The sequence below is a fragment of the Crocuta crocuta genome, unplaced genomic scaffold, assembly GCF_008692635.1.
Source record: "Crocuta crocuta isolate KB4526 unplaced genomic scaffold, BGI_CrCroc_1.0 scaffold262, whole genome shotgun sequence".
Taxonomy (NCBI): Eukaryota; Metazoa; Chordata; class Mammalia; order Carnivora; family Hyaenidae; genus Crocuta; species Crocuta crocuta.
The window spans coordinates 83,511-96,049 of record NW_027528869.1 but is presented as its reverse complement, the minus strand read 5'-3'; the positions used below and the strand labels follow the sequence as shown (position 1 = coordinate 96,049).

General features: G+C 34.0%; 1 protein-coding gene across 2 annotated transcripts in view; it reads left to right on the top strand.

Moving 5' to 3' along the window:
• PIK3C2G (phosphatidylinositol-4-phosphate 3-kinase catalytic subunit type 2 gamma) overlaps window positions 1-12,539 on the top strand; it is a 326,049-nt gene that overhangs the window by 252,295 nt on the left and 61,215 nt on the right. For both annotated transcript variants that reach the window (XM_077756378.1, XM_077756377.1), the window contains 3 exons: window positions 4,911-5,100; window positions 5,591-5,712; window positions 7,884-7,992. In XM_077756378.1, the coding sequence (XP_077612504.1) occupies window positions 4,911-5,100; window positions 5,591-5,712; window positions 7,884-7,992 (421 nt within the window). The remainder of the gene's footprint in view (window positions 1-4,910; window positions 5,101-5,590; window positions 5,713-7,883; window positions 7,993-12,539) is intronic.

Below are 12,539 nucleotides of genomic sequence, written 5' to 3'. Positions count from 1 at the left end.
AAATTTCTATTCTTTGCTGTATCTCAACACTAGAATAGCAGCTGGCATGTAGTAGGAATGAATATAGTATATATGTACGTCTGTGTATCTGTTTGCACAAAGATAGAAAGTACAAAAGGATAATATCAATTTGTTTCTAATAGTTATTTCTGGGGAGAAGAGGAGTAATGGAGGAGGGATGAAGGGATCCTTTCAGGGTGTGCTTCATATTTTCCTGTGTTGTTTGAATTAAATAGTATAAAAAGTCAGGTTTTTTAATGTCCCTGAATCTCTTCCAAATAAAGCCTATCAAATACTCAAAAACTACGGACAGTACCTACCCCAAAACTAGGGACAAAATATTCCCGAGAACGCTAAACTATAAGCACGTAGGACAAGTCAGCTAGAAGACCTACATTCAGCATATGATGGGAAGAAGCTAAAGAAGCAACAGATCATCTGATTGACCCGAGAGCAGGACTCCAAAGACCACACGGGGACTCACTGGGAATCTGAACAGGTCAATTTGATAACAGCAGCTAAAACTTGGAAGAATTTTTACACACCCCAATTCACTTGGAAGGGCAAGGGGTCTGTGGCAGATGTGAAAAGGTCAGAGAACTCTTTCAGCTTTCAAAGGTAACTGGAGCTCCTTTCCAGGAAAAAGTCCTCCACTGTAGAGACACTGCTAGATGTATAATCCAAACTGAGAGGAGAAGAATCATAGGAGAAAAAGAAAACCAAAGTCCAGAAAAAAAAAAGCAAAAGAAATATATCTCAGAAAATATGAAACAAATATTTTGTATCACTGTATGATAGCAACAGCAAAGGGAGCTTCAGACCCTTGAAAACCTACTCCATCCCGAAAGATTAGGAATGTTAATTGCATATTAAAATAATCAAACAAAATGGATCATGTTTGTATGTCATACAGAGTTACAATAAGAAAAAGAGAAATAAGATGTAAATAAAATCCCTACAATAAAGCACACCAGAAAGACATTCCCACCAAAGGAATAGACCGAACCCTTATATTTCAAATTAGAGCTAAAAGAAATTAAGAAAATGATAGAGACATAAAGGAACAATGTATATCTCAGCTGGGAAAACTCAGTGATGAAGTAACTGAACTCAGGAAAGAATTAAAAATAAAACATTATTTTTCGATGGCATATTTTTCTTTTTTAACGTTTTTATTTAAATTCCCACTAGTTAACAATGTTATATTAGTTTCAGGTGCACTATGTAGTGGATCAACACTTCCATACACCACTCAGTGCTCATCTTGACAGGTGCACAACTTAATCCCTATCACCTTTTTAACAGATCACCCCACCTACCTCCCTTGTGGTCACCTTCAGATCGCTCTCTATAGTTAAGAGTCTGTTTCTTGGATTACCTCTCACTTCTTTTTCCCCCTTTGCTCATTTGTTTTGTTTTGTTTCTTGAATTCCACATGAGAGTGAAATCATATGGTATTTGTCTTTCTCTGACTTACTTCACTTAGCATAACACTCCATGCCCAGTGTGGAGCCAGATGCAGGGCTCAGTCCCTATGGTGAGATAATGACCATGAGATCGTGTCTTGAGCTGAAATCAAGAGTCAAAGGTTTCACTGACTGAGCCACCCAGGCGCCCCTATTCTGTCAATTTTTAATTGGGTTATTAAATTTTTGGGTGTTGAGTTTGATAAGCTCTTTAGATAACCCTTTATCAGATATGTCAATTACAAATATCTTTTCCCATTCCACAGGTTGCTTTTCAGTTTTGTTGGTTGTTTCCTTCACTGTGCAAAAGCTTTTTTATTTTGATGTAGTCCCAATAGTTTCTTTTTGCTTTTGTTTCCCTTGCCATAGGAGACCTATCTTCAAAGAAGTTGCTACAGCTGATGTCAAAGAAGTTTGCCTGTGTTCTCTTCCAGGATTTTGATGGTTTCGCATCTCACATTTAGGTCTTTGATCCATTTTGAATATATTTTTGTGTGTGCTGTAAGAAAGCAGCCCAGTTTCATTCTTTTGCATTTTACTGTCCAGTTTTCCCAACACCATTTGTTGAAGTGACTATCTTTTTCCCATTGGATATTCCTTCATGCTTTGTCCAAGATTAATTGACCATATAGTTGTGAGTTCATTTGTGGGAAAAGAAAACATATTTTAGAACCAAAACAAAAAGAACACAGAATAAACACAACACAACAGATGCCACTGTGAGGTGTGAGATGAAAAAAGGAGGTCTTTTAAAATTAAAAAAAAATTGAGAGTCAATGAAAATCCAGCTTATATATATATACAGGTACATAATAAAAGTCCCTAAAATATAAAACTCCAGATTATATATTAAATTGTATAAATACTAAATTATTTAGCATTTTAATAATCACATAATGATATTAATTATCATAATTACATTTTCTGAAGTCAAAAGACTTGAAATTACATATTATAAAGACATATTGAATATTTGGAAAAATTACCCAGAGTAACCAACCTGAAACATATTTTAGAAAAACTATTGGACTTTGAAGAAAAAGAAACTTCCTTGAGGCATCAGGCAAAAAAACAAATTATTTATTATTTATAAGAGAAAGAAGTTCAGTATGTCATCAGAGCTTTGCATACTAATTCTTTATTCCAGAGGAAAATGGAATAATGTTTTTCTGGCACTCAAAAAAAATAATGTGCGCCGAAGATTATATATTCTGCCAAAATGACTTACAAATCAGGCCACAAGCTGTTGTCAACACCCAAAACTCTGAAACTTTTTTCTTTGAACACTTTCTGAGGAATTTACTAGAGAATGAGCTTCAGGTAGTCAAAATGGCAGAGATACAGACATAATGTCTACCAGAGAGTTTAAGATTTAATGCTAGAAGAGAGACTGTGTAGTGTGTATACTACACATATTCTACAATATAGGTAGAAGAGCTCTATTAAAAAAATGGAAATAGAATAGGAAGTACATAAGAAAAACAGAGCAAGCATACTGTTTGCTTTATAGTATTAACTAGGATAACACAAATGTACAGCCAAATAATCTTCCACAAAGTGGGAAAGAAAATCCAATGGAAAAAAAGACAGTCTCTTCAGGAAATAATGTTAGGAAAACCAGAGAGTAACATGCAGAAAGATGAACCTGGACCACTTTCTTGCACCATACACAAAAATAAACCCAAAATGGGTGAAATACCTAGATATAAGACAAGAAGCCATCAAAATACTAGAGGAGAAAATAGGCAACAACCTCTTTGACCTCGGCCACAGCAAATTCTTACTAGAAATGTCTTGAGAGGAAAGGGAAACAAAAGCAAAAATGAACTATTGGGACCTGATCAAGACAAAAAGCTTCTGCACAGTGAAGGAAACAATCAACAAAACTAAAAGGCAACTGATAGAATAGGAAAAGATATTTGCAAATGACATATCTGATAAAGGGTTAGTATCCAAAATTTATAAGGAACTTATCCAACTCAATACCCAGAAACAAATAATCCCGTTAAGAAATGAACAGAAAATTTGGATACATATTTTTCCAAAGAACACACACAGATGGTAAACAGACATATGAAAAGATGCTCAGCATCACTCATCATCAGGGAAATACAAATCACTGCTGGTGGGAATGCCAACTGGTGCAGCTACTCTGGAGAACAGTATGGAGGCTCCTGGATAAATTGTATTTATCCAAAGGATACAAAAATGCTGATTCAAATGGGCACATACACCCCAATGTTTATAGTAGCATAATCAACAATAGCCAAATTATGAAAACAGTCTAAATGTCCATCAACTGATGAATGGATAAAGATGTGATGTGTGTGTGTGTGTGTATACACACACAATGGAATACTAGTTACGTTGTGATCAAAAAGAAAGAAATCTTGCCATTTTCAACAAGGTGGATGGACTTAGAATATTTTATGCTAAGTGAAATAAGTCAGAGAAAGATAAATATATGATTTCATTCATATGTGGAATTTAAGAAACATAACAGATGAACATAGGAGAAGGGAAGGAAAAATAAGATATAAACAGAGAGGGAGGTAAACCATAAGAGACTCTTGAATACAGAGAACAAACTGAGGGTTGCTGGTGGGATGTTGGGTGGAAGAAAGGGCCAAATGAATGATGGGCGTTGAGGAGGGCATTTGGTGAGCGCTAGATGTTACATGTAAGTGAAGAGTCACTAAGTTCTACTCTTGAAATCATAATTAAAAAAAAAAAAAACTAGGATGAAAAGGACAACACTGCAAATCAGATACTGGAAAGGTGGGTATAGAGGGAATAAATATATTATATGAAGATATTTATTATATAATTAGAATGCAATTGCAAACCTCAAATACAAAAAAAAGACATTAAAAACAGTCCCACCCCAAAAAAATGAACAAGATTTCATATAGAATACTGTATATTAAATATGGCATATGAACTGCAACTGTTTTGTAATGTAGTTGACAGAAGAACACAAACATATATAAATCAAGAAATAATAAAAGTAAAACTATAATTTTTTGAATATTGATGGGGGAGAGAAAGAATAGCATAGAGAGTACAGGGATAAATACTTAGCTTCTTGGAATATACATTGTTTTGTAGTTTTAACTTCTAGAATTATTTAAATGTTTTAAATAATTATAAACTAAAATTAAATTTTAAATAAGACATTCCTAAAAATAGAAAACAAACCTAAAATAAGTCAAAATTATAATTACAGTTTTTATTTCACCAAGAAGATTTCATTTATATTTGCTAACAGTGCAAGTTGTGACTTGGGGTTTATAAAAATAACATTTAATAGTTGGGCTCCAAATAAAAAGACATGGCTCTTGACTTTTTCCTCCAGGTCTAACAAACATAAGAAAACAAATCTTAAGTGAAATGAGTCAACCCAGGGAAATGTTACCCACTATCTTTTCTTTTTCATTTCTCTAGGAAAATAAAGGAAAGTCTGGAGTGCTTCCCTGTTAAGTTAAATAACTTGATCCATACACTTGCCCAAATGACAGCCACAAGCCCTGCCAAATCTGCTTCACAGACTCCTTCCCAGGAAATCTGTATGCTGAGTGCAACCAGATCAATTCAAAGAGCGACAATTTTAGGGTTCAGTAAGAAAACCAGTAATGTAAGTCTCAAGTTTGTCATTCTGACTTAAATATCATTTGACCTCATCTGACTTCCCTTCACTATGCTATACATCCTTCCTTATATCATGATTTTTTTAAAATATGCAAATGAAAAATCAGTTACAGTTTGAGCAGAAGTGCCATTAAGGAGGATGTTCTAAGGAGAAATCATAACAACCAGAGCTATTAGTAGAGAACCATCAAAGAGAACAGTTCCTGCCCGTAGTAGACCATAAATCAAGAGCTAATTAAAGTGTCTGGATGAAAAAAAGAGCAGAAATTAGGCAGTCTGTTCCCAGCACATAAGATTATGATATCTTTATATACTGTGTTTATAGGTAATTTTTGCCTTTACAAATTGCATCATTTTGCTCTTGTGATGACTCTTTGTGGAAAAGTTCTTGCTTTGTTTAGCTGACATGAAACCAGCTTTGAAAATGTATCACTGGTTGATAATGCCACCTTTTGATTTCTATTTATTTTCTGCAGCTGTATCTAATCCAGGTGACACATGGTAACAATGAAATGAGCCTGACAGAAAAATCATTTGACCAGTTTTCGAAACTTCACGGCCAACTTCAGAAGCAGTTTGCATCATCGACTCTACCAGAGTAAGGCACTTCCTCCCCTGTGTTTTGCCTGCGGTTCTTGTCCTTGAACATAAGGAAAAATTATGGTTATGGGATTTTCTATTTGTGAGCAATGCAGCGTTCTGACTCCAATGCCATTGAGCCTATCCCAGCAGAGTCTGGATGGCTCCCAGAGTAAAGAACCTTTGTCTCATAAAACAGAACAAGGTTTGCAATTTCTCTGTTTGCCTCTAGACATTGATTTCATAGACAGAAAAATTCAGAAGTGATTTCATTTTTTCATCAATTACCAGGAATATTGTTTTATTTGCCTGTTTTTAAATTTAATCTTTTGGGTTTTTTTCTATAAAAATAAAATTGACATTGAAAATGTAGAACTAAAGTGGATATATCTACTCTTTCAACAAATAACTGCAATAAAAATCTCTGATGTATTTATTTTCCATACCAGAAAAAAATTAATTACTATAACTTAGCATATAAGTAAAATTTACTAATACCAACTCAGTTTTGTTATTAATGGTTAACTTTGACTCGGATTATCTAAATCTAATTTGTCATTATGTTCATTTTCAAACAATCTTCAAAACCATTGTTTTTGTTCATGTTATCATTTTAAAAATATTTAAGTATAAACAAATTAAGATATAACTGAAAACTACTTCTGTTCAAATAAACCTTCTAAAATTCATCACTTAGAACTAGCCAAATTTAGGTCATAGATTTCAATGTATACAAAAGGAGCATCTTGACTTTAAAAAGAAGAACTTGCCAGAAATTGTATTGGCACTTAGGTAAGTCAAATGTTATTTTATCTACACTGAGATTTTTGTTAAGTAAATGGTCCTTTAATGATGTGATGTCCATATCTGACCTGACATACTTTGTAAATGTGGACTTTTACTAGGCTTTCAGGATTTAGTCGCTTTCCAAATGACAAATCTAGGCAAAGTTACCAATGAATGGAGAGATACGGGGCAATATTGAAGAGTGAATAGTTCACTACTTGCAGACATTACAGAAATTTTGAAATACAGATGCTTTGAACAGTAGAAAGTCAACAAATTAGAGTAAGGATATGTTCAAGAGACTGAGAGGAAAGGAGTGTCATTGTGGAAACATAAAAGCAACACTGACCTTAAGAATTACTGAACACCATCTGATAAAATAACAGAAAAGGAGGTGCTGGCAAAAAAAAAAAAAGTTTGACTGCAAATATTAAATTCAACATCAGTGGCTGCCATTGTACTCTACTAATTAATGATTTAAAATGTTAATCATTGTTAAATGGCTGCCCTTTTTTTGGTTTCTAGAACTTCTCTGTTCTACGCTTTTATCTGTCCACTACATTTAGCATAACTTGTAAAACCTTAAAAATGTTAATAATCTCTCTCCATATATCTCTTCTTGATTTCTCAGCTTTATTTAGTTAGGATTATGCCTTGTTCAACAACTACTACCCGGCGATGGTATTTAAATTGGTATCTGTACGAAAGAAGCAAAAGTATGAAGAAGGCAGCAGCAAGACTGCAGTCCGAGCAAGCTGCTAGATAGTTCCTAAAAAGATGTATTTAGCCAGAAAAATATGTCACCCAATGCTAACTATTAACAGGTCATTCCACTCAGTAATTGGTCTTAATCCCATCTAACCCATTAAAATGAAACTTCCTTCAGGGAGTGCAGAGGAAATTCTGCAAGTCAGACTCTTGAGGAAAATGATACTTTGTTCCAAAAGACTAAGACCAGATGGAAACATATGTCACTTGATAAAATGTTTAATTTTGTTAATGTAGAAATATCTCTAATGAACTCAGAAGAAACAATACAATCTGACCTTTTTGAAAAATTATGCATCATTAATTTAAGAAAGTATTTATGAAGGCTCCACGTGTATTTAAAAGACAAAATGTGTGGTCTTCCATAAATACAGTAAGAAGGAACATATATATTAGTTTAATAGGTTAAATTAAATTAGCATTAATGTAAGTTAAAATAGCACCACAATCATGTTAATGAAACTTTCAGGATTAATCATGTGTTCTATGTTTTATTTTTTAATGTTTTCTTTGGCCCCTCCACCTGACGCAGCTATAACTTTATGAACAACCCTAAGATACAGAGAGAGATTTCAAAATAATAAAGATACACTTCTTTCTTTCTTTCTTTCTTTCTTTTATTTATGTTTTAAACAGGTTTCCTCACTGGTGGCACTTACCTTTTACAAATTCAGACCACAAACGATTCAGAGATCTAAATCATTACATGGAACAGATATTAAATGGATCATATAAAGTTGCAAATGTATGTTACAACTTACTTTATTTTTTTAATATAAATATCAACTATTTTATGCATTATTACTAGAAATGTTTTTAAATACCTTGTGATAACCTTCTTTTACTCCTATATCCATTCAACAAATGAGTGAATGATTAATATGTATATAATTCCTGAACAGAACACTGGATCACCAAAAGAGGTATATAGCATCTTGACCTCAAATAACCTGAAGTAATACTATGATTAATGGACTCTCAGTGCTTGTAAGGACCTTAGTGTTTTAGGGGATTAAGAATTATTTCTGACTCTGATGGTAAGAAGTTCTCAAGGAGAATAGAGCATCTGAACTGGGTCTTTAATACCGGGTAGGATTTTTAAAAGATTTGGTTCAGAGAAGCGTTTCAAGTAAAACCAAACAATATAGGAATGGTCATAAGTTTTTTAAAAAAGGATATCATTAGATTCTATTGCTCCTGTGACAAATTACCACAAATTTGGGTGTTTAAAACAACATAAATCTATTATTTTTCCGTTTGGAAGGTCAGAATTCTGAAAATGGGTCTTAAGGAACTAAACCCAAGGTGTTGGTAGACTGGTTCTTTCTGGAAATAGTAGGAAGAAAATTCATTTCCTTGCCTTCTCAATTTCTAGAGATTTCCTGCATCCCTTGGCTTGTGCCCTTTCAAGGAATTGCACACTCTGACATCTGCTCCTGTCCTCACATCTCTTTCTCTGGCTCTTGCTCTGACTCTCCTTGTGTTGACACTGGGCCCACCTGGATAATCCAGAAAAATCTCAATGTTTCAAGATTCTTAATTTAATTGTATCTGCAAAGCCCCTTTTGCCACGTAAGGTAACATATTTCAAAGGTTCTAGGGATTAGAATGTGGACATCTTTGGAGGGCCATAATTCTATCACAGAGATACATGAAAAAAGTGCAAGAACACAATTCAGTTGGCTTTCACCATTCTTGTGAGGTCGCTGTGAAAGGAAACTTAACCAGCAAGGAAGTTGGGGACAGGTTGCGAACAGCTAAAGCTAAGGCTTAGAGGATAGTGTAAAAACAAGAAGAAGATAGTGTAAAAACGTTCCTCAGCACTCTGAGAGATCCTGGCCCTCCTTACTGGACTGGAACTATGTTCTTTTAGTTTTTAGCGTTTCAAATTGTATAACATGTATCCAGAAAAGTCTACAGAAGAAAAAAAGTCTACATTAGAAAAAAACACCTAGTCCCTGCCAATTTCACTCAGGATATTCACTATAGGAACCTTCAGCTGCCATATAAGAAATTGAGCTCCCTGGAGTCAGCCAGGTGGAGAAACAATACGGAGAGATCAAATAGAGAGATGTCCAGGGAGCAGCTCTGCTGATGCCCAGTTGAGGTTCTAGCCTTTAGTTAGCTTCAACGTCACAGTATTTTGAGTAGATGATGTCCAGCACCAGTCACCAAATGACTTTAAAATTTTTTTTAATGTTTATATTATTTTTGAGAGAGAGAGAGGGAGACAGAGCACGAGCAGGGGAGGGAGAGAGAGAGGGAGAAACAGAATCTGAAGCAGGCTCCAGGCTCTGAGCTGTCAGCACTGAGCCAGACCAAGGCTCGAACCCACGAAGCGCAAGATCATGACCTGAGCTGAAGTCGGACGCTTAACCGACTGAGCCACCCAGGCGCCCCACCAAATGACTGTTTATTAGAGACAAGCAAGGACACCCTAGGGGAGTTCAGCCAACCCTCAGAACTGGGAGACAATGAGAAAATGACCGTTTAAACCAACAGTGCAGGGATAGGCTATCTCTAAGGTACATGTATTTTCATTGTTATATGGTATTCTCTGACATGAATATATGGCAGTTTGTAGATTCCTCTCTACAGAGGCATTTGGAATATTTCCAAGTTGAAATTATTACAAATAATACTGCTATGAACATTCTACTATTTGTATGTCTCTTAATGCACATGGGTAGGTCATTCACCTACGAATAGAATTTCTGGATTTTAATATACGCTTATCTTCAGCATTATAGGCAATGACCAATTTACTGTCCTATTTGCAATGAATAAGAGTTCCCATTTTCCACTACCTTTTCTATACTTGGTATTGCCAGTATTTCTAATGTTGCCCATTTTGGTGAGTATGCTTCTCATTGCATTTTAGTTTGAATTTTCCTAACTACTAATGAGACGGAGCACCTCTTCATATGTTGTTTGGTCATTTGGATATCCTCTTTGATGCAATGCCAGCTCATGTCTCTTGCCCCTATTCTATTAAATTATATGACATTCTTTTATTAATTTATAGTATTTTTCATATATTGTGGATAAAAGTCCTTTGTTAATTAAATATGTCATAATGATTTTTCTTCCACTCTATGTTTTGTCCTCTTGTTCTCTTTATCATGTCTTCTGATAAACAGAAATGCTTATTTTTAATATCATAAAATACATTGATATTTTCCTAGAATATTAGAACATGTCCTATCTCACTGTCATAAAGACAATATAGAATACTGGCTTCTAGAAGCTTTACTGTTTTGCATTTCACATTTAAACTTATAATTGGTCTAGAATTGACTTTAGTGCATGATATGAGTCATTCCTATTTTTTTCTATGTAGATTTTTCATTGTTCCAACACTATTTAAAGTACTTTCCTTTTCTCACTACTCTGCTGTGATACCTTTGTGATGATTTAAAATATCCATGTAGGTATGTGTCTACTTCAGGGCTCTATATTTTATGCCAGGGATTTTTTTGTCTACCCTGTGCCAACAGTCTTAATTTCTGTAGCTTTATACTAAATCTTGACATCTAACAGAGTGACTTCTCCTATTTTACCCTTATTCATAAACAATAGTTTGACTCTTCTTGTACTTTTGCATTTTCATGTAAATTTTAAATTTTTCTTGTCAATACTATGCAAAAGCCAACTGGGATTTTAGTCAGAAATGTATCTTAATATCTTCCAATCCATTATCAGGTACCTATTTAAATCTTTAAAACATTTTTTTTCTCATAGTAGTTTATCTATACTATCTTAAAAATACTTTATTTTACTTGGTATGGTACCTTTTAAAAAAAATTTTTTTTTACAGTCTATAGATACAACTGATTTTGTATAATGACATTTTTCTCAACAACCTTACTAACTCACTTCTAATTCTAATAACTTATCTGTATTTTCAAATATTCTACTTACAATAATATTGCCTGCAAATAACAAGAGTTTTTTTCCCCCCAATATTCATATCTGTCTTTTTTCTGGATATTTTGTACTCTCGAGGGCCTCCAAGTGGTGGTGGCAGACATGCTTGTGCTATCCCCGAATTCAGATCTAAAGTTCCCCATTAAGTACACAAGTTTTTGCAGATACCCTCTATTACTATAAGAAAGTTTCCTTCTGTTGTAAAAAAGGGTTTTTATAATAAAGAATATTGAATTTATCAATTTTTTTCTGAATCTTTTGAGAGGATCAGTTGTTTCTCTCCTTTATTCCATTGGTGCAATGAATTACACTGATGGATTTTCTAATTTTAAACAAATTTGCATTCCTAGGAAGCACTCTACGTGGTCCTTTTTATGTATTGCTGAATTTGATATAACATTTTCTTTAGCATTTTTTGCCACCTTTGTTTATGACAAAGACCAAAGATGTTCTATCTTATAATATCCTTAACAGGTTAGAATGGAGAATATGCTGGCCACATAATATCAGTTGCAAAGACTTCCTGCTTTTCTCCTTTTCTCTGGAAGAATTTGTATAAAATTGGTTCTATTTCTTTAATTAGGAAAGCTATGTAAGTCTGGAGGTTCAATTTATTTAATAGTTATAGGACAATTCACATTTTCTATTTCTTTCTGGGTCTAAGTTATAGTTCTCTAGAAATTTGTCCTTATTTATTGGCATGAAATTATTCAGAGCATCTTCTCACCATCTTTTTAACATTAATTGGCTCTGAAAAGATGTCTACTCTTTAGTCCTTGCATATGTCATTTTCTAATCAGTCTTGCTGGAGGATTATGAATTTTACAAATCTTTGCAAAGGATGAAATGTAGGATTTATGGACCCTTTATTGTATTATCTTTCTATTTTATTTATGTTTGATGTTTATTATTTCCTTTCTTGTTCTTCCTTTGGTTATAATTTGTTGCTCTATATATTACATTCTCAGATAGTTACCTGTTGTTTTTTTTTTCACCCTGTCCTCATTTACACATTGAAAATTCTAGGGGTGCCTGGGCAGGTCAGTCAGTTAAGCATCCAACTTCAGCTCAGGTCATGATCTCACAGTTCATGGGTTCGAGCCCTGTATCATACTCTGTGCTGACAGCTCAGAGCCTGGAGCCTGCTTTGGCTTCTGTGTGTGTGTCTCTCTCTGCCCCTCTGCTGTTTGCACTCTGTCTCTCTCTCTCTCTCTCAAAACTAAACATTAAAAAATTTTTAAATAATAATAATATAAAATAAATNAATTAATACTTAATTGACCCCACAAGTTTTTATATACAGTATTATATTTTCTTTATCATTCTTCTAAAATATAAATGTTCATTATGATTTTCCCTGAGACT